Source organism: Colius striatus, chromosome 19 (assembly GCF_028858725.1).
Source record: "Colius striatus isolate bColStr4 chromosome 19, bColStr4.1.hap1, whole genome shotgun sequence".
NCBI classification, from domain to species: Eukaryota; Metazoa; Chordata; class Aves; order Coliiformes; family Coliidae; genus Colius; species Colius striatus.
In genome coordinates, this window is record NC_084777.1 from 3064477 (window position 1) to 3084748 (window position 20272).

The following is a 20272-nucleotide window of genomic DNA, read 5'->3' on the forward strand; positions in this document are numbered from 1 at the left end:
TTAAAATGGCTTTGGATTTGTTTAAGAGCTGATTTACAGTCATGATCAGCTCAAGAAGGGAAGATGCCAGAGAAGGGCTCAGGGACAGGCACACATGGGCAGGTGAGACAGGGGTATGCTCATGCAGCACATTTCTCCTCCCTGCAAGGGGAGTGTTTCCAGGCACAGAGAAGTGCAGGTGAAGCAGCTCTTCAGGAAAAAAATAAGCAATACTAGACAAACACCCTTAAAATCCAGCCACCACCTCTCTAACGCAGGGAGGAGTTTGCATCCTGCAGAGTGGGGCTGTGCCACACAGACCCTCAGCGTTTGCAACCACAACTCCCCACACCTATGGCACACACAGCCCAGGGAGCCCTCTCACACACCTTCCACAGCTCCTAAGTTATCTCAGTTTCTTTTCAAGGTTCCAGGTCTCTGATGGCAGGGATGTGACTGTCACGACAGTGATATTGCTGCTCAGCAAGAGCACAAAGCGAGGACACCAGCTGCTCCTCTGCCCACACATGGCAGTGCCTGGGACATGCCCATGGGCAGCCTCACGCCCGCTGACTTCTGCACTGCTCCTGCATCATCTGGAGATGCTTCTGCACAGAAATGATGCTATTTCTGCCCACATTCACAACAGCAAGACTGAGACAAGGCAGGGAAGAACATGGCTGCAGAGCGAAGCTACAGGATGAATTTTGCTGTTCTTTCTCTGCAGTCGGAGACTCTGGAGCTGCATTTAAAAACCCCACGACCACAACTGCTTTAGAGAGCCCTGGTTGCAGAGGAAAGCCTGGAGACAAGCCTTGCATGCAAAGCAAGAGATCAAAAACCAGGTGAAGAACAAGGCCAGCCCAAGACATTAGTTATTTTTTCAGCTTTCCCAGGTCTGGAAAGGCTGGATTCAGCAGAGCCAGATTCAGCTCCCAGCCGTGCTGCAACCTCATCATGCATCCACCTACTTCTCCAGGGGCTAAAAACCTCTCCTGAAAGTCAGCCCAGGGAGCTGAGCTTTGCTTTCTGAAGAAACAAACCATACCAGCGGGTGGTGGCATCGGGGCTCCCAGGTGAGCAGACGTGGCGGACGCGACGTCCCCGCGGGCTCAGCCAGCTGAAGATCAGCCTGTGGTTTTTCCTTTGGCATTTCCCAAGCAAAGGCTACCCAAACCAAACCCCAAGCAGCTCACGGACATTAGCATAAGAGACATTAAAGCTGTGCTTTAATTATGGATATATATGTTGGCAAAGGACAGGGCGGGTGCTCCAGGATCAAAACAGCTCAGAAGGGCCATTAGAGAGCAGCTTTGAGGCGGTGGAACACAGCAGAGCTCCCTGAGGAGCCTCTGTGAACCCCCTGGAGAAGCCAGTGCAGCCACTCTCCCAGCCCCACGCGTGACGCATGCTCCATTCCCAACCCAGGCTAAAAATACCAGAGTCTCTCCCTCCCCTGAGCACGCAGCTGAGAAACGTTTCCGTTGACTCATTAACCTGATGAAGAGGCACCAAACACTCCAGCTGCCACCCCCCACACTGCCTTAAACCGGTGGCAGAGGGTGATGCCCGAGCCCTGCTCCAATGCACCACGCTCCCTCTCTCCAGCACCAAGGAGCAAGTCAGGGTGGACAGTCTCACAGCTCTTCACTTCTCAGGTATTTTCTACATGACCTAACCAAGGGGCTGGGGCTGTTACTGAGGCACTGGGCAGGACAGGGGACAGGGATGCTGCACATGCTGCTTGCAGGTGCGAACACACCGACTCACAACCCCCTGAGGGTCTGGAGCTGCCGTCCATCCCAGTGGCTTTTTGTTTTAGGGGGTGAGGTGGAGGCTGGGGGCTGGATTCCCATGACATTGGGCTCTGACACATCTTCCCCCTCCACGCTGGCCCCAAGCAAGTACCCACGGCCCGGGCACAGATGGCTCTGAGGGGGGAGGCGCGATCAATAATGCACCGCGCTTCGACCCATAAATCTCTGGCACGACTCGTGGGTGATGTGAAGCATGATGGAGAAGGCCTCGTCCAAGGTCAGACAGCGAGTCCTGAGGGACAGCCTGGGAACGGGAACAGCGGCCCCAAATTCCCACCCCGCTCCCAGCACCGAGCCCAGGACAAATCTGGATCTGCTCAGCGTGGGCACGTGCATTTGTTGTGTCTGCTGCACATCCTTAACAAGTTACAAAGAGCAGTCCAACACTGCAGTTCTTCCAGTAAGGCTCCAGAAGAGCTCAGCAGATCGTATAATCAAAAGCATGAACGAGCCACAGAAGCACCAAAGAGCCAACAAGCTCTGCTGCCTGCAGCCACGCCGCTGCTCCAGCTTTGCATTGCACATGTGCTTGCCCAGGCACCGTGGCTTCCAGCATCCCCTTGCCCCACAAGCAGCACCAGCAGAGCTGAGGTGCCCACCCTGGCCCCCTCAACAGCCTGCAGCCCCCACAGTGGGTGCTCTGTGTGTGCAGCTCTCTGTGCACTGCCGGCCCTTTGTTCGCTCCCTCCCGGCTTGCAGCGCGAAAGGCTTTTTCCTCCAACCCACCAGCAGCAACAGGTTTTGTCCCTCCGCAGCAATGCAGGCACTGAAAGCATCCCGAGGCAGATGTTTCTGTGACCTCTGACCCAAGACTAATGTTTTCCTTTCTGTGCTAAGCTGCCATCTGCCACGGCCAGCACAGATGACACCCAGGCGCTGCCGCAGCCCAGCCCACCCCGGCACGGCTCCCGCGTGGAGGCACGGGGGCTTTGTTCAAACTTGGGATGCCTCAGCCATGTACAAGCGAAGCCCAGAGGGTGTTTGGGAGGTGCTGGTTGCATGGAGGATGCACCCTGGATATGGGGAGCTCAGCCTGTGTCACCCCACAGCTGAGAACAAGCCAAGTTCGTGTCACTCACTGCTCTGCTCCATCCCCAGGGTGTCCTCCCAGGGGCTGAGACCATGGCAGGGCTGGAAGCAAAACCCTCCTCAGGCTAAAATGCACAAAATAAACCAACAAGTCAAATGAAAATTAGGTTTAAGCTGGAGCATGGCCACTGGACACACAGGGGCTGTCTCCCATCCCCATCCCATGGCAGGCAGGTCCGGGGCAGCCCCATGCTGCAAGGGGGGCTGGCAGGGAGCCTCATCCCAGCCACTGGCCCCACATCCAGGCTGCCTCTTATCTGCACAGCTATCACATAACCTCTTCCTCACTCTCATCTGCTGGAAGCATAAACGGCCACAGTGGTTTTCCCCAAGGTGGTGTGAGCACCGTGGGAAAGCTGAGGAGGGAGGGTCTTTACTCAAGCCCTGTTTCAGGGGTCTTTGAGACTCATGGGGCCAGGAGAGTCCCAGCTGCCTCTGGGATAGCAGCAAACTCAGGTGCTGGGTGCAGGGTCTCCCTTGCTAGGGGGAGCAGCTCTCATCCCAACATCGTCCCCAGGCACAAGCTGGGCTGGGGAAGATGCTGCGCTCTGCTCCATGGTACTCTTGACCTTGAGCAGCCATCCCTGACGAGCTGCTTTCCCTGCACCCCAGTTCCCAGCAGTGCCATCCCAACACAGAGGTGGTTCAGAGACCATGACCATGACCTTGTGTGGTGCAGAGGGTCCGCACTGAGGGTCCATGACACCCACAGAACCCTCTGCAGCAGCACACGCAGCGTGACGGAGCGCTCGCCTGTGCCCCTGCAGTGAGAAGCAAACACCAAACGTGAGCAGGACACTCAGGTTTTGTGTGTTTGCTGGCAATGGCTGAGGGAAGAAGCAACAACCAGCAGGAGAGTCTCCCTGTACACAAGATCACAGCCACTGCATGCTGCTGCCAGTCCCAGAGCGCTGACACGACCCTACCTCACCAGCCTCTCGCCTCGCAGGGTAACTGCCAGCCCTGGGCTTACAACGGGAACCACAGTTGCAGCTCTCAGCCCTTCCCCTGCACCACCCCAGCAGCTGCAGGCACTGGGCATTGAGCTTGTTTTATGTCAGACATCCACACACAAGAGTCACTTTTCCAGTTGTGCCAGTGGCTTCCCACGTGGCACAGCCTGCAAGCAACACCCCAGCTTTCTCCTGAAGTTACACCCTTCCCCCTAAGACACATTCACCCAGCGTCAGCCAGGGGAACCCTGATCACCCCCAGCTTCAATCTGACCACAGAAAAGGCTGCTGCTTGGGGACATGTCTCTGTGTCACTGACACAACTGTTTCTTACTCCATCTTCCAATTCCATCTTAATTTATTCACTCTTATTCCATTGTACTCCCATGAGCTCCTTCCATGCTCCTGCACAGAGCATCGTCCATGACTGCAGGTGTGTAGGACTATGGAATGGCTCCCAGCAGTGTCAGCCCACCTTGGAAACACCCCACTGTGCACAGGAGAACACTCCAGAGCCAGGGAAAGGCAGACCAACCTGTAAAACAATCCCAGAGTTCAGCATTCTGTGCTCTGGTCCCAGCTCCTGCCCTGGCATCGCTGCCCTGCTCGGGCTGGCACAGCACCCCTGGAGCTGGCAGAAGGGAGATGAGGAACACTTTTGGACACTGCCCTGACCTCCCTGGGACATGTGGGGCCATGGATGCTCCCTCCTGCCCAGGCAGCCAGGGGCTGGTGGGGGCTGCTTGAGCCCCCTCCTGGCAGCGAGCACGGCCGGGCTCACCGTGCCTCACCTGCAGCTTTGCTCTGTGGTTTCTGGCACATGTGTCCGTTAAGAAACCAAAGGCTTCAACACAGCTCTCAGGAGAGTCAAGACAGAGCTGCCCAGCTCCCCCTTGCCCTCATGGGGCACCTCGACCAGGCCATGCACCCCAAAGCTGCTGCCAGCCCCGCTGCTGCCCCTGGCACTGACACAGCCCCACAGACACCTCTGGCAGCTGCCACACAGGTCCCAGCACCAAAACCCAGTGCTACACCAAACCAGTGCTTTTTTATGAAGTCCCATCCAGGCCCTGCTTTATTAAACACTCTGGGACACCAGTCTGGGAAAAAAGCAGAGTTTCACACAGGGAGGGTGGTTGGCAAAGCAGCAGGTTACTTCCAGTGACATCAGGTTAATAAAGCGAGAGCAGATCTCCAGCCTTGTTTAATTAAAAAAAAGCAAACTGCAATCCCAAGTCTTTGATGTGTTTCTTTTTAATGTTCCATTTCATTTTTGGCCTAGCCCAAGCCATCTAATTGAGATTTGAAGATCCAGACTTTCATCGGGAGAGAAACTAAAGGGATTCCCAAAGCTGGATACACTCACGGGCAGGAGAGGGGAAAAACATGTTAGAGCCCTGTTCTTCCTACCAGCAGAAGGGGAGAGGGGAAAAAAAAACAACTGTCTTTGTTTCTTAAGCAGACATTAGTCAGGACACTTTGGGAATCAAAGTTCCCATTGTAAAGAAAAACAATACAATGCCATTACTAAGCAAAGTGGCCAGGCCACTGACTACCTGGGAAGGAGCCGCCTTTCAATGGAGCTTCATTCACAATAAACATGAAAGATGTCGAAGGAAGAGCCCAAGACAAAACTCTCCTCGTTCCCACCCTCAACAATGGCTGCTGTGAAATATTTTTTCTCCCCAGTTGATGTTTTTTATATCCTCTGCTGGTGTCAATCCACACAGCCCCATTGTCTGTGGGAGCAGGCGCTGAGCTCTGCTCTCCCCACTCAGCCCGGTCCCCACTCCTTCTCTTGGAGGAGCCGTTTATGGGGTGACCATGAAGGATGTGCTTCAAGTGGAGGATCCTCAAGGAACCCAACCTGGGCAAATGGTCCAGGGGAGAGCATCATGGGGCAGGTCCTCAAGCAAATGCCTGCACTGGTGACCTGTGCCAGGAGACACCATTAAGTTACCCGGCTCTTCTCCCCCCACGGTGCTGCCCAGCAGCTCTGGCATTGGAGAGCTGCCACTGTTCCCTGATTTCATCTGTAAATGATTCCCTTGTAAAAATGTTTTAATCTTTGGAACAGCAGAGTGGAAAGTGAGAATCTGAGGGACATGAGGTATTTCCACCTCCCCAGGCCCCTTGCCAGCCCAGCACTGCTAATGCCTGAGCCCATTCTCCCTTCTCCATCCCTTTTGGGTAAAAGCCCGTTTTCTCCCACTCTGGATACCGTGCTGCCCACACTTGTTGCCTGTGCAGGGTGAATTCACACTGCCTTGCTCCCAGGAGCTCTGGCACACACACAGTACCGATGTCACCATCTCCCTAAGTGATGATGAACTCTCTTATTTCTTTTCCCCTCTCAAATCCAAGTTTTGGCTAAACACTGTGCTGCCCGAGAGCCAAATATGGAAAACTCCCACGCGTGACCCCACCATCCCACTCTTCTAATCCTGAACATAAAACCTGAGATTAGGATCTGAACAGCCACTGAGAGTTTAAACAAGCTATATTTAGCTCCAATATTTATAAACAGCAGGAGAGGGGGGTAGTTTGCAGAGCACACGGGTGCCCCTGCACCACAAACCCTACCGAAAGCCTACAGAGCAATTGGCACCGGGGCTGTTTGTGAGTGGGCAAAGATGCCAATGGCCAGACAGCCACGGATCCAGCTCCTCCCAGCCATGAAGCTGCTGGTTTCTCTTTGCAAGCAAAAAGCAAAGCTCTCTAAAATAGTTATTACCAAGGAAAAACCTCTCCTTCTTGGAAGGCACGGCCTGAGGGACGTAAAGCACCTCTGAGCAGACGGGGCATCTGCTCCTGGGAGTCGTATCCTGGGGTTTCCCTTGCTGTTGAGTTTAACCAAGGAAACAGGGAGGGAAGGGGAGGGAAGACTCTGCCTCCCGACACCTTTTGCCGTCAGAAAGCCGTGTGTCAACATGACGCCCTCGCCGAGGGAGCGGGACAATGGTGGCGGCTCTGCCCTCCGGCCGCAGCGCGCATTCCTGCCCCCCTCCCCTGGAAACCCCCCTTTTGTGGGGAGCAGCAGGCCCTGTGAAAGGGCCGTCTGTCGCCCTGCCTTTTGACTTGGAGGTCTGTGTCTAACATTTTAATAGGGGCTGGGGAGAGGCCTCCCCCCTCCTCACAGGCTGCTTCCCCGCAGGGTCACTCTCCCAGCCCGCCCCGAAGCTGCCAAGGGTGTGAGGGCGGGAGCTGGCGGCGTTGCACAACCCGCTGTCCACAGACACGTTCCTCCACCTGCCCCAGAGGAGCTTTGCCATGGGTTAACCCGCTCTAAATGCCTTTGGGAGGGGTTTTCTGATCCTCCCGAGCAAGGATGCACAGAGCACTGAGGACATGGGCTCCTCCACAGCTGCTCATGGCCAGGAGATAGTTTCCATCTTAAAATAAACCTCTGCACCCTCACAAACACTCAGACAGTGATGGCCCTTGGGGTCCCTGTCACCCTGCTGACACAGGGCTCCCTCAGCACAGGGACATGGGACAGAGCAGCTGACAGAGTGAAGAGCCCCAGTGCCAAAAGCTCCTTTCATCGTTGTTCTTGGGTTGAGGTGGACACAGGTCCCATCACATCAGGAGCCATGGAGGAGGATAAGGAGGAATCACGAGGAAGCAAGGCTCAGCCCTGCAGCCTCAGCCTTCACAAGAGCCTGGGACTGATCCTGCTGCCTTTACATCGTGCCCAAAGCAACAGGCTCCCCCAGCCCATGGGTCCTCCTGCCAGCCCCTCACCACACGGCCACTTGCCTGCAGGGTGCCCCTTCTCTTAAATAAGGGCAACGTTATGGCATCATTAAAACTTAATAAATCCATTTCCCATATAAATACCATTCAATGCAGGTTTTGGGGAAGGGAATTAGGGTGAAAACTTGTTAAAAGAAAACGACTTTGGCGCAAATAAATTGTTGCAACTTGACTGAGCGTGAAAGTTTCCCATTAAAATGCAACTCGGCTCCCTTTGCTGGAAATGTGCAAGAGCCTAATAACCAGGGCCTAAACATTAACTGTTTAACTGACTTTTCCAATATTAACTCCAGAGGGCCGTGGGGGAAGGGGAGGACGTGACAGGGGAAAGCTTAAAGCAGACGTTAATTACTGCTGTGCATTAGTGCTCGCACCTCACCGGCCTCACGCTCCCCACGGCCCTTTGCACACACAGCTTTGGGACATCCTCAGCTTTGGGCACAGCAAGTGTGGGGGACAGTCCCATCAATGGGACTGGGTGATCATTGTAGAAAACATTCTATTCTTGGGGCAGAGGTTCTCATGTGGCCCAACCACACGTCTCCTCTCCCATCCCCAACCCCTCACACAGGCTTTAGTCACGGTGCTGATCCTGCACCTCTCACACCAAGCACTGCACCTACCAATGGGCACCAATCACCTCCATGAGCCAGGATGTGTCTGGCAGCTTGTGCAGCTCCATCTCACACCAACACAGGTTTTGATGTTCAGGTAAGCAAGAGCATATGGAGGGAAACTGAGGCACTAAGCAGAACTCATCTGATGCACGTGGAAACCCCAACACCATCCCACACCACAGGCCCCTGCCCATGGGCCACTTGCCAACGTGGGGAGGTGAGAGGAGGAGACCTCATCAGCCAGATGTTGGCTAGAGCTGTGGACAGAGGGTTTGGTGCTGACACACACTGGGGAAGGCAGAGTCCAGACAAGAGTGTGCAACATCAGGCACCATCACACCTCAGCCAGAAGACAGCTGGAAGCAGCATCCAGCTGCTCTGCCAGCAAGACTCAGGTGTCAAAGTAAAGACTGGGATGTCCCCAGGTGGGCATCTCTAACTGTCCTGGGACTCTCCAAGCAGGCAGTTGGGAGCTGCCATCATCTGGTATCACTAAGACTGGGGGCTGCAAAGACCTCCTAACATCATATGCAATAGACATGCATAGAATTGTGCTCTCCAGCTCTCCTTATCACCTCCCCAGCTCATGGTCTTTGTAACCCTGAGTCCCAAAGAGCTGCAGAAGGTCAGCCCAAGACCAATTTGGAGAGCAGTGAGTGAGCAGCCCAAGGTGCCACAGTGCTGTCCTGTCCCAGGCAGCAGCAGGAGCTGGGTGGTCCTTGAGGATAGCTGGACATAAAGCCACACATCTGCAACCCCAAGAGGAGCAGGCAGACTCTGACCACCTTTTTGGTCCCTGGGATGGAGGCAGGACTTGACCAAGACCCCACTGCAGCTTTGCTTTCCCAGAAGCTCTTCCACTCCCCAGCTCCAACACATGGTCTAAACCCTTCTCCTGGAGTTTGGCAGCATGTTAACCATGCAGAAGTCTCCATCCACAACCAGAGCTTACCAGCTCTCAGTAACAGCACCCCGAGGCTACTCCCTTGTTAAACACACTGATGCTCTATAAATTTCACATTCCACTCATGTACACATGCTGTTACCATTTGGGGCACCTACCAACACAAGCAAAACGAGGGTCACTACACCTCCAGGCCTGGAAAGAGCAGGTTAATTTCCAAACAATGTTATTTTAAAACTTGCTAACTGCCTCCTGATTATGTTATCCAAGCCTTTAATTGGTGAATAGTTTGGTCTTGCAATGACTAATACGTGTTTCCCTCACACTATATACAATAAACTGTAACAGCCGTGGAGGTGAGACCAGGACAAGTAGTATGAGCTGGAACAAACAGGTGTATCTTGGTTTCCAGCAGGTAGGGAAACAGCAAATCAGGTGGCTGAGGTGGAAGAGATTTTGGTGGAATAAGATGCACCCCATATGACAAAGTGAGTGACCTGCAGAAGCTGTATATGGAGCAGAGCCCTGTGCACTGCATCACATTTAACTGCTCCAAGTACCCATCAGGCCCCTTTTGACCTCAGGTGACGATGGGCCTTGCAAATACCACATCCCCTCTGCATCCTGGGGAGCCCCTGGGCAAGTTCATCTCAGTAGGAATCACCCCATCTCTCCTGCTCATCTCTATGCTGCAGGTACTGCTGAGACACCTCCTCTTGAAGGTGACCCTGCCCAAACGCAGTACCACCCTCTGGCCACCACAAGTATCCAAGCCATAAGTAAAATCTAGCAAGAAAACCATCAGCCCAACCAACAAAATCCCAAGGCAAGTTATCAGGAGCCAGTGGGACCACCCGAGACAGCCGATAACCATCGAGACGCCTCGCAGAGAGACGTAAACAGAGACTCTTCCAGAAAAGAAGCTACAAAGCCCCACTGCTGTCCCAGTGACCTCAGCAGTTGGGCTTCTGAGCTAAGTTTCTCTTCCACTGGAATCCGTAACAGGTGATGCTTTTGTATTTTTAATCTCCCCTTTTACCCATTTCCACCTTGTTCTTTCCGAGAATGAGATCAGACGTGAAAGAGCCACCGAGAGTTCTCAACATGGCTGAATCACCGCTCGTCTACTTCTTTAAGAGCTTCCTCTGGTTGATTGTTCAACACTCCACCCTCTTCCTCTCCAGCACAGAGACTGCATTTTTTCTTTGTTATTATTTCATGGAAATAACGTTGGGTTAAAGCACATGAGAAAAACCAAACCAGAAGGAAACTTCCGCCCTTTACAATGAGATAACAATGACTGTGCAGTTGAATAACTTGAAGGGCACAGAGAACCGCAAAGCTCTGATCACTCCTCCGTCTTCCTGGTCGTCTCCTCAAAAGAGTTTGGGGCTAAAATAATCATCTCTTCCCACCACGGTCCCCCTCTGAATGCTTCCTCCAATGTTTCTGGCCCGCTGCCCGTGGAAGCTGGTGGTGGCAACGGGCACCAGCTCAGGAGTCATCGCCCCGGCTGAGCTACAACGCTGTGCTGATTCATAAACAGAGGAAGTACTTTACCAAACCGACTTTTCCCCCTTTTCGGCGCAAGCCCAGTGATTCATGCAACTTATTCTTTCCCTTCATCGTCTCTTTTGCTTCTCTGGGCAAGAATGTGACAACCCAGATGCAGCTCCTCTGGCTTTTTATGGTGTAAGGCTGGTGGAGCGGGGTTTGAGACTCAGCCCCTCTTTCATGCCATCTGCTTTTAACTAGTGGAGCAAGGGAGGTCCTGGGAAGAAACGTCACATGGCACAGCCATCTAAAATCAGCCCTCCTCGTCTGCAGGAATGCCAGTCTAGGCTATGGTTATCCAACACTCTAATTAGGAGCTATCACTAGAAGCCAAACCGACCTTTTGTAAAACCTCCTCATTTTGTCTGGGAAAATGCCTCAGCCAAAGGAAAGTGCCTTTTCTGGAAAGCCACAGCTCCGCAGTGCCACGAAACCACACGTCAAACACCACGGCCACCGTCCGCAGACCAGACCTTGGAAAGCTCCGGATCTGCTGCAAGTGCCCAGCGTGGGGCACAAACACCCCACACCTCCAGCTGGAGCTCTTGTGGGATGCACAAAACTCTGCTCCTCCAGCACCGGCTACCCCTGCCAAAGATGGAAAGCAGCTCCAAAGGCAGCTTAATTAGGCTGCTTCTGTCACGAGCCCTCCAACCGATCAAACGCTCAGTTCCCTCCATTCAATTAAAGCCCTGCGTGCCCCGGACTGCCTGGCAAAGGGACAAGCAAGATAAGGCACCTGGAGCTCTTACAAACTATCACTGTAAAGCAATAAAGGCAGAGAGAGCTCCTCGTCTCGCACTGGTGATTCCCTTTCCGTACCAGGGCCGATAACTCAGCTTCTGGAGTTATCAGAACCGTCTCCACGTCACCCACCCGCCCGTGTCCCACCCCAAACGCCATCCACGGGAGCAGCGTCTCCCTCGGACGCTATTTATTTCACTCCACTTTCTAATTGGATTTGTGGGGGCAGCACAATGGGGCTTTATGGCCAAACTTTGTTAAGTGCCAGGGCCGAGAGGAGACGTGGCCACCAGCCAAAATGGTGCATTTCACGCAGGCGCCAAAGGGCAGTGCCAAGCTTCTCCGCGGCTGGTATCTGTGTTCTTGGCTCTGCTTTGTTTAAGAAGCTTGGAAGCACAAACCCCTCGGAAAAGAGATATTCAAACAAGTGGAAAAACCAGGGCTTGGCGAGCTGTTATCAGACACCTTGGAAAGGTGCACCTCCTCTGATCTGGCGGGACCTCCAGCATCTGCTCCCATCACCCACGGAGCACGGGACAAGCGCTTGAACACACTGAGCACACACACACACACCTTGGTTTCCTGCAAAAATAACTCTCACACGCTCACAAAGCCATCCCAGCACCTGCAGCCAGGACAGAGGCAGTTATCCACAGCCAGCAACGAAGAAGTTCCTTAAAGTTAACTTTTTCTCTTCCAAAAAAAAACCCAAAGCCACCCCACCTCAAGCCCAACTTTGGAGGCTGCTCCTCGGAACAGAGCTCACACACATCAGGTCTAATTAGATTCCATCACCATCTGCACATGAAATGTAAATCAGGAGTTGCAGAGACTTTGGGGTGGGGGGGGGGGGGGGGGTTGGAAGAGGGGGAAGAATGACCACAAGGAAAAGGAGGGGTGTAAGGTTGGGGAGGGGGTGGAGGGTTGGGCATTCTGGGAAGCCATACATGATTAGTCACACAGCATTAATCTGCCTCCCTTAACAATAGCTGCCGAATTTCGACCGAATCCCAGCTGTCGCTCTTTGAATGAAAGAAAACAAGATTTAGAGCGTCAAGCGTTGGTAAGGGCTTCTGTGCAGAAAAAAAAGTGGCGTGCATTCATTAGTGGCTCACAAAGGGACCCAGCCTTTGTCCATTAAATTGCTCATGTGCCTGATTGATTTGCTGATTTATTTGCACCAAAGGGTTGGGGGGCTCAGCTCGGAGAAGGGGGCGGGAGGTGCCCGGCTACTGGGCAGAGTAACGGCACCCAAGGCGGGTTTGCAAAGAGCAACACACATTGTCAAGGGAAACTGCCATTCAACAGGTTGGGGTTGGAAATGCCTTCAGGTTCCTCGGCAGAGGATTTCCTATTTGGACATTTGGGGTGGGTGGGAACGTCTCCCAGCCTGCTCTCAGCTCAGGCCACGTTCAACAGGCAGAGGGGAAATCTGGCCGGAAAACGGAGCCTTGCCCATTCACATTTCTTTTATGGAATAGTTTTAAAAAGGGAGCTGGAGCCTTATTCATTTCTCTTGGGTTATTGTTCCCTGGGAGCCTGGAGTGAATCGGCCATCGCTGCGGTGGGTCGGTTGGTCCTTCAAAGAGTCCCAACGCTTTACACATCCGTTTCCCCACAATTGCCTTGGAGAAAGCTCCTGCCTGGGTGCCAGCTCCTGCCAGGAATGCCAGCCTGCACCACAGCTTGGCACCAGCACCGGCAGGGCTGTGGGACGAGGTGACCCCAGCCTGTCCCGGGCAATGCCCCGCAAACACCAGAGCAGAGAAGCAGCTCCAGCAGCCAGAGACATGACATGTAACCTCTCTTGAACGTTTATTGGAGATGGACTGGACGTCGCACCACAAACTGCCAGGCTGCAGGCGACTGAAAGGCAGTGCTTCAGAGCAAGGAGGGAGTAGCTGGAAGACAGACAGACAGACAGCCTCTCTCCCTGCCCGACAGTCCAACAAGCACCACAGGCTGGCTCTACCTCCTGCTCCATCAGCAGGGCAGTCTGCATAGGTTAACACCAGCAAAACATGGCCCTTTGCCCATGTTTTTCCACCCAGCTAGGAACAAAGCCCGATCCTGCCAAACTCGCAGCGACTCCTACACAAGCAGGTTATTCTTGCCACTCAAGGAAAGAAAACTCATCTTGCCCTATTAAATCCAGAGCCTTCAAAGCAAAGTCAACATGCATGTCAATACTTTGGTTGGGGGAGATGAAAATCCTCTGGCTCCTCCATACTTACTGGCACACCTCTGTCCCGTTGAGGAAAGTTTCACACTTGCCTCCGTTGAGGCAGGATTCAGCAAGCTGCGTGCACCGTAAACCTGCAAACAGAAGAAGAGCTTTAGCCACAGAGCAGGTCCCAGGCAGCAGCTGGGGGGGGTTGCTGCATCCTCCAATGTCATCCAGACCTGGGATGGGCTCCCCGAGACCCCCAGAGTGCAGCCTGGTGAGACGGGGGCTGTGATGCCCCATGGGGTGATGGAGGCGGGCAGGGACCGTGTGGCCCCAGCACCGAGAGGCTGACCTAAAAATAAACTCGGGGTGGGCTCTGCCTTCTCCTCCAGCAGGAGGACTGAGGCAGAGAAAGCCCAGCTCAGGCTCTTGAGTGACAAATGCCATTTGGGAACAACCATCCGCCCAAGAGCCCATCAGTTGCCATTAACTCAGTAACGAAATGAGTCGCCCGTCAAAACTTGCTATGAGCAAAAGTTTCATTGTCTGGCCCTCAGAGCCAAATTCTGCACAGTTACCACAGCAACTTGCTGAAAAGTACCAGAATCGCTTCCGATTTCCTCCCCACCGGCTCGCTCTTCCCCTTCTCTGCACGGTAACCGGTTCTGCCACACGCCTGTGCAGCCGGAGCAGTTTCACACTGAGCTCCGCACCACCACCACCAAGCTTCTGCCCGGGATGGCTGCCGAGCCCCACGCACCCCAGGGACACCCCGCTGCGCTCGGGGGTCTGGCCCCAGCCCCGCACGTCCCACGAGCGATGGATGGGGTGGGATGCTGGGGACCGCTCCGGCACGGCCACAACTTTCTACAAACTTTGTCTCCCAGAGGCCGGGCGCCAGGCACGGCTCCCGAATCCCAGCCCGGGCTGCCCCGGGGCGGAGCGGGGTGCAGGCAGCCCTGCCGCCTTTCCCTTCTCCAAATCCTCCCACGGCACTCCTGCTCCGAGCAGGCTGCTCGCTCGGCCCCGGGGCGGGAGGGCATTGCAGGGCCCCGGCTCCCCGGGGCGGGCTGCTCCCCGCTCCGCCCCGCACCTCCGGCTACTTTTAGGGACACTTTTAGGGTTACTTTTCCCAAGCCCCGACCAGTCTCCCCCGACGAGGCTTCGCGGAGAAGCACCCGGACCCGCCCCGGGGCCGGCGCCGGGGGGAGCTGGGGGGAGCCCGACAGACTTTCAAGAAACAGGAAACCGAGAAAAACTTGCAAAACGGTCAAAAAACTCTCGCGGAACAACAGGCAGGAGCAGAGCCGGCCCGCGCAGCCCTCCGCCGGGCCGAGCCCGTCCCGAGCCCCGGCTCCCCCCGCACCGGCCGCCCGCGGGACCGAGCTCAGCTCCCCCCCTCCCGCCCCGCTACGGCAGCGAGCGCAGCTCCCCGCCGCACCCCTCGGTACCAAGCTCCGGTTCCCACGGCTCCCAGCGCCGTCCTCCCGCCAAATCCTCCGGAGCACCGAGCTTCGGCCGCCCCCGGCGTGCCGAGCCCCGCTCCCCACACGGTTCCGGCGCCGGTTTCCCCGGCGGCGCCGAGCTCCGGACCCCCCCCCGCGGGAGCTAAGCCCGGGCATCCCGCCGCAGCGAGTCCCGGTTCCCACGGGGACCCCCCGTCCGTCCCTCCCCACCCGCACCCCGACAGCGCGGCGTTCCTCAGCCGGGACCGGGAACACGCGGCCCCGCTCCCCGCGAACTTCCTGCCGGGCGCCGAGGCGGCCGCTCCGGGGCCCGAGCTTCGGTGTCCCTCACCTCGCGTCAGGGCGGGCAGCAGCAACACCAGGAGGCCGGGCGCCAGGAGCCGCTCCATCCCGCTGTGCTCCCGCCGCTCACAGCCGCATAGATCCGCGGGGTCTCGGCCGAGCCGAGCCCGGTGCCGGTAGGCGCTGCCCCGCCGGGAGCCCCAAACACAACGAAACCCCAGCGCTGAGCGCAGCGACTCCCAGCGCCGGCGCCTCCCGCGGCTGCTCAGCCCCGGCGGGCCGGGCCGGGCCGGGGGGGAGGGCGCGGGGGGGCGGGACGGCGCGGGGCGGGACGCCGCGGCTCGGCTCGGCACGGCACGGCTCGGCTCGGCATGGCGCGGCACGGGATGGGATGGGACGGACGGGACACCACGCTCCTCCCTGTGCAGCCCGGGGGGAACCTGCTTCCCGCTCCGGACGGGACGGGAGAGGGGCAGCGGCGGTGGGGTAGCTCATACGGGCAGCATCGGTGCGGCTCCACACACTCCCGGTGCATGGCCCCTCGTGGGACACCCTCCGGTGCAGCCCCCCACCAAGAACCACCGAACAAATGCAGTGCAGCCCCCTGCCCCGTGCAGCTACCGGACACCCCCAGTGCAGATCCCATCTGGGCAACCTCAGATACCCCTGGTGCAGCCCCTCCATGCTGCCATTAGACACCCCCGGTGCAGCCTCTGTCCTGGACACCCACATTGCAGCCCCCTTAACCCCACAGTGCAGCATGCCCATCCCCAGCACAGCTCTCTCTCATCACAAAGCTCTAGCACAGTTCTGGACACCTCCATGCAGCATCCCCTGCGTCTCCCTAAGCAGCCCCCCCCATAAGTCCCAATGCAGCCTCAGGCAACTCCAGCTCAGCCCCCACGAGCCAGGCCTTCAGCATGTCTGTGAAGGGCCCTGGGCACATAATCCATGGGGACGGGGCGGCTATAGATGGCTGCTTGAACCATGGGACCAGGGCTTGGGCTGAGCATCCTCCTTGGGAGTCACAAGAGAAGTGAGTGGGATTCCCCCTCTGACCTGCACGGCGATGCAGGTGTGTGCAGGGAGCTCCAAGCCACTTCCCACCCGCCTTCCCCACCCGTGCAGGCGGCTGCAGTGGAGCTGGGGTCGGATGTTGTTTGTTTGGTGCTGTGAACTACTGAACTCGCAGGCAGAGCCCCGGCCAGCCCCACGCACCACATCAACAAACAAACAAAGAAATGAGGAGAAGCAGGGATGCCAAACCCAGGAGGAAGCCCCACAACCCCCAGAGGTGTGCAGGCTTCCCTGGTGTGCAGTGCTGCCTGTGAGCCCCTGCATCCTCATCCCCACATCGCCAGAGCCGCACTCCAGCCCCCAAACCCAGCACACTGAGCTGGCCCAGGGCCTGTGGAATGAGAGCCTGGAGATGTCCCACTCGAAATCCAGCCAGGTCCTGAGCTCCAGGATGGGCTTAAGTACTTCAGCTCACGTTTGCTGGTGGCACCTGAGGGCTGTGCCTGCAGCAGTGGGCTCAGGGGCTGTATGCACAGAGAACCCCCCTGAGAAACAGCCCAGGTGATGATGCTAATAAGTGATCCTTCCTCCTGGAGCTGTGGGGACCAATCTACTGAGAGAGGCTCACTGTGACACCACATCACTGCAGCCCAGTGTCTGCCACCACAGTGTTGTGCCAGTGTCTGCAAAGTTGGGGGACAAAACCTTGGAGAACAGAGAGTTTGAGGCACTAACTGCCCTGGAGACAGGGGCATCTAAATCCCTGAGTCTCTCCCTGAGCCCCTCCCAGCTGTGGCTGTTGGAGGCCCTTGGATGGCTCTTTTACAGCTCTCAAATATGGGGACATGTGGGGCCGGCTGCTGGCCTTTGGCTGAAAGCCTGGGAAAGAGGAAGGGGAGCGAGGGTCGGCAGCAGGTTAATGGGAAGGAGGTGACACTGTTGTGTCATCTGTGTCTCTCATCACAGGGCACCTCTCCACCAGCCCCCAGGCTCATCCCACCCAGTCCCATGCCAGGCTCGGTGTTATCCCGCTGCTTCCTGTTGTAAACTATTTCCAGAGCAAGTGTGAAACAATTAAACAAAGCGAAGGGCAGAGTCTGCTCGTCAGATCAAAGCAGCGAGCCCTGCAGCAGTACCTCGCTCCTGCTCTCCCTCCCCTCCTGCCCTGCTCCTCCTGCATTCGTCGCTTTGGGCTCGCAGGCAGGGCCCTGAGTTGGCTGTGGGTTCAGGGCTCTGAGCACAGCACAGTGCTGCTTGGAGTTCTGGTGCTGCTGGGAGCTCGAGACCCCTCCGAAACCTTGAAGCATGCTGGGGAGGTGCCACTTGGCTCACTCCATCATGGCAGAGCAGGGGCAAGGCCAGTGTCCATTAGCGTTTTCAAGAGCGAGTAACAGATGCCAAAGGGCTCGGGGCTGCCAATGCCTCCTCACCCTCATTTTCTGCCCTTGGCAGGGAAGTGGGTGCCCCCCCTGTTTCATCCTCTCTGCAGATGGCAGACACCGGTAGGATGGCAGCAGCTGGGCAGCAGGATGCAGTCCCTGCCTCTGCCCTGGCCGAGCCTCGTCCCTGTGCCACTATGACTATAGCAGTGTCATCAGCCTCAGCTGAAGGCATCTCTGAGAGTTTCCACCATTTGGGCTGCCTTGGGGTGAAGGCTTCTGCCCTCTTTCTCTGCATCTTCTCCCTTTCTTCTTTCCTGTTGGAGCCCAGCAAGCAGGGAGCATCTCAGCTCTACCTGCCGGGAAACAGCATCCGTGGCTTTGCCCGGGCTTGTTCTCCACGTGCAGAGAGCACTGTGTGTTCAGCTCAGCTGCACTAGAGCCCTGCTCCCCAAAACCTCAGGGAGCTCCCCCAGCCCTGCCAGACTCCTGTGGCCATGCCTGGGCACATGAGGCCATCGGGTTCCCCACTGTGCCCCAATCATCTGGGCACAGAGCAGTGCCACTGCTACAGCTGTGCAGCATGGCCGGTGCACTCAGCCCTGCCCACTGCCCCTGGCACCCGCTGCTCTCGGGGTGCTGGACACCCACGAGCCTGAGGCCAAAACAGCACGTGGGATGCCACATGTGAGCCCTGGCCCTGGCTTTCCTCTGCAGTGGAGAGGGTCTGTGCGAGGGACAAGGCTGGGGAGAAACACAACCACGGCCGTGCGTGTGGCGGTGCGGCCGTGCCGCCTCAGCCCTCGGCACAAAAGGTCAAATACATCTATTTATTGCCACCAGCCAGGGGCTGCCGTGACCCTGCGGCTCTGCACCGGGGAAGGCTTTGCTGTGGGGGAGGTAAAAGGCTCCTCTGTGGTTTCCCACGGGCAGCGCCATGGCACGAGCATCTCGGTGTGAGGATGACTCCTCCAACCAGGTGCTGCCGTGAGATGCCTCACGGTAACCTGGTGCCATCCTTCTGCTGGGACAGAGGGGAGCTGGTGCAAGATCCTCGCAGAGAACCTCCTGGAGCTTCCTTCTCCCAAATGCTTTACCCAGAGACTCCTAGCAGGGAAAGACAAAAAAGGCAGGAAGGCAAAAGTCAGTGTTCAGCATAAATCTCTTTGCGCTGAGAGGTGAATGTGACATAAATCCAAAGGAACTTTTTATTCTGAGTGGTCTTCGGGGGTTAAAAATAATGGGATTTTAGGTACTTTTAAAACTAGTCTTCATAAAAGGCTTTAATAGGAACCTTGGCAACTGTCCATGTGATTAGTGATTTGAAAACATAAAACCTCCACACATGCTTAAAAGTTTTAATAAGTTCAAATTAAATGAGTGAAACTCTGGGAATATTTTTTTTTTGTTACTGCAAGCTAAGAAAATTCCGTCCGTTGAGCAAAACTTCACACAAATATAAACAGGTAAAGCACATCTGTACGTTATTTTCATGTCTCCAGGGGCTGGAAAAAAAAAACCCTAAGTGAGACCAGCATTCTTATATATATTTTGCCTTGACAGCTCAGGAAAAAATTTGCCAAAACCCAGAGTTAGAGCACTGGGCTGGCGTGGGAAAGTTGGTTTAGTGAGAAATTTGCCCTAGGCTATTTAAATAAAAACAGGAGGGTGGTTTTTTTTTGCTTAATGGCAAATGCCTGTTAAATACAACCAAGGCTGCTTCCAATCGCCCCAGTAACTGGTGTGCCTGTTCCTTCACACTTTCATCTCTTTATCATCACAATCGATGTTTTGCTCTTATCCATTCGGTGCAATAAAAACCGGGCTGATCAGGCGGAGGGTGAGCTGGATCTCTCCTGCTTCCCCCCGCTGAGCTTGGCTCGCTCTGCCTCTGCCCGCTGCTTTTCTGGAGCCCTCCTGGCGCTGTTACATGCACTCACACCCTCACTCTCCAAAAGAGGTAATTTTTAGTAATTAAGAGTGAATCAAAGTGGGTTGAGCCACCCCGGAACGTCTGAGCAGATAAAATCCAGCCAGTCATGGAGCCTGCGAGGTAAAACTACCCCAAGCCAAAGTTGCCCTGTAATGGGCTTAAGCTGTGACTCCCCAGGGCACTGGAGAAATGAAGCTGGATTTGCAAGAGTGGTCTGAACCCTGGCTTTTGTTTGTCTTAAAGAGCTGAGTGGAGGATTGTGACTGGATGGCCACGGGATAAATCCCACTGACCAGCACGGTTGTGGTGACAACCCCTCCATCAGCACATGTCCATGGAGGAGGAGGAGGAGGAGGAGGAGGTTACTCCTGGCAGAGCCATGGGGATCAGGCCCACTGGGTTGTCCATGGTTGGGATGGGACAGAGAACAGCCAGCCCTCGCTGCTGTGGGTGGAGACTGGTGCCATGCGTGTCCCTGCCCTGGCACAGCTTGGCACCCACGGGGTTTTCCTCCTCGCAGGCTGCTGGAACTGGTTTTAATTGCAGGGTTGCCCCTGGCCATCATTTCTCGGTGTGTAAAGTCAGTTTAGTAACTCTCATCCACAGGATTAGTGA

At 55.8% G+C, this 20272-nt stretch overlaps 1 protein-coding gene across 2 annotated transcripts in view; it reads right to left on the minus strand.

The window, feature by feature from the left end:
* The window catches only part of NOTCH1 (notch receptor 1), a 44978-nt gene extending 29379 nt beyond the window's left edge, over nucleotides 1-15599 (minus strand). For both annotated transcript variants that reach the window (XM_062012002.1, XM_062012001.1), the window contains exons 1-2: nucleotides 15378-15599; nucleotides 13648-13729 (exon numbers count right to left, since the gene is read on the minus strand). In XM_062012002.1, coding sequence (XP_061867986.1) covers nucleotides 13648-13729; nucleotides 15378-15435 — 140 coding nt within the window. In that variant the 5' untranslated portion in view covers nucleotides 15436-15599. The remainder of the gene's footprint in view (nucleotides 1-13647; nucleotides 13730-15377) is intronic.
* Between the last annotated feature and the right edge of the window lie 4673 nt (nucleotides 15600-20272).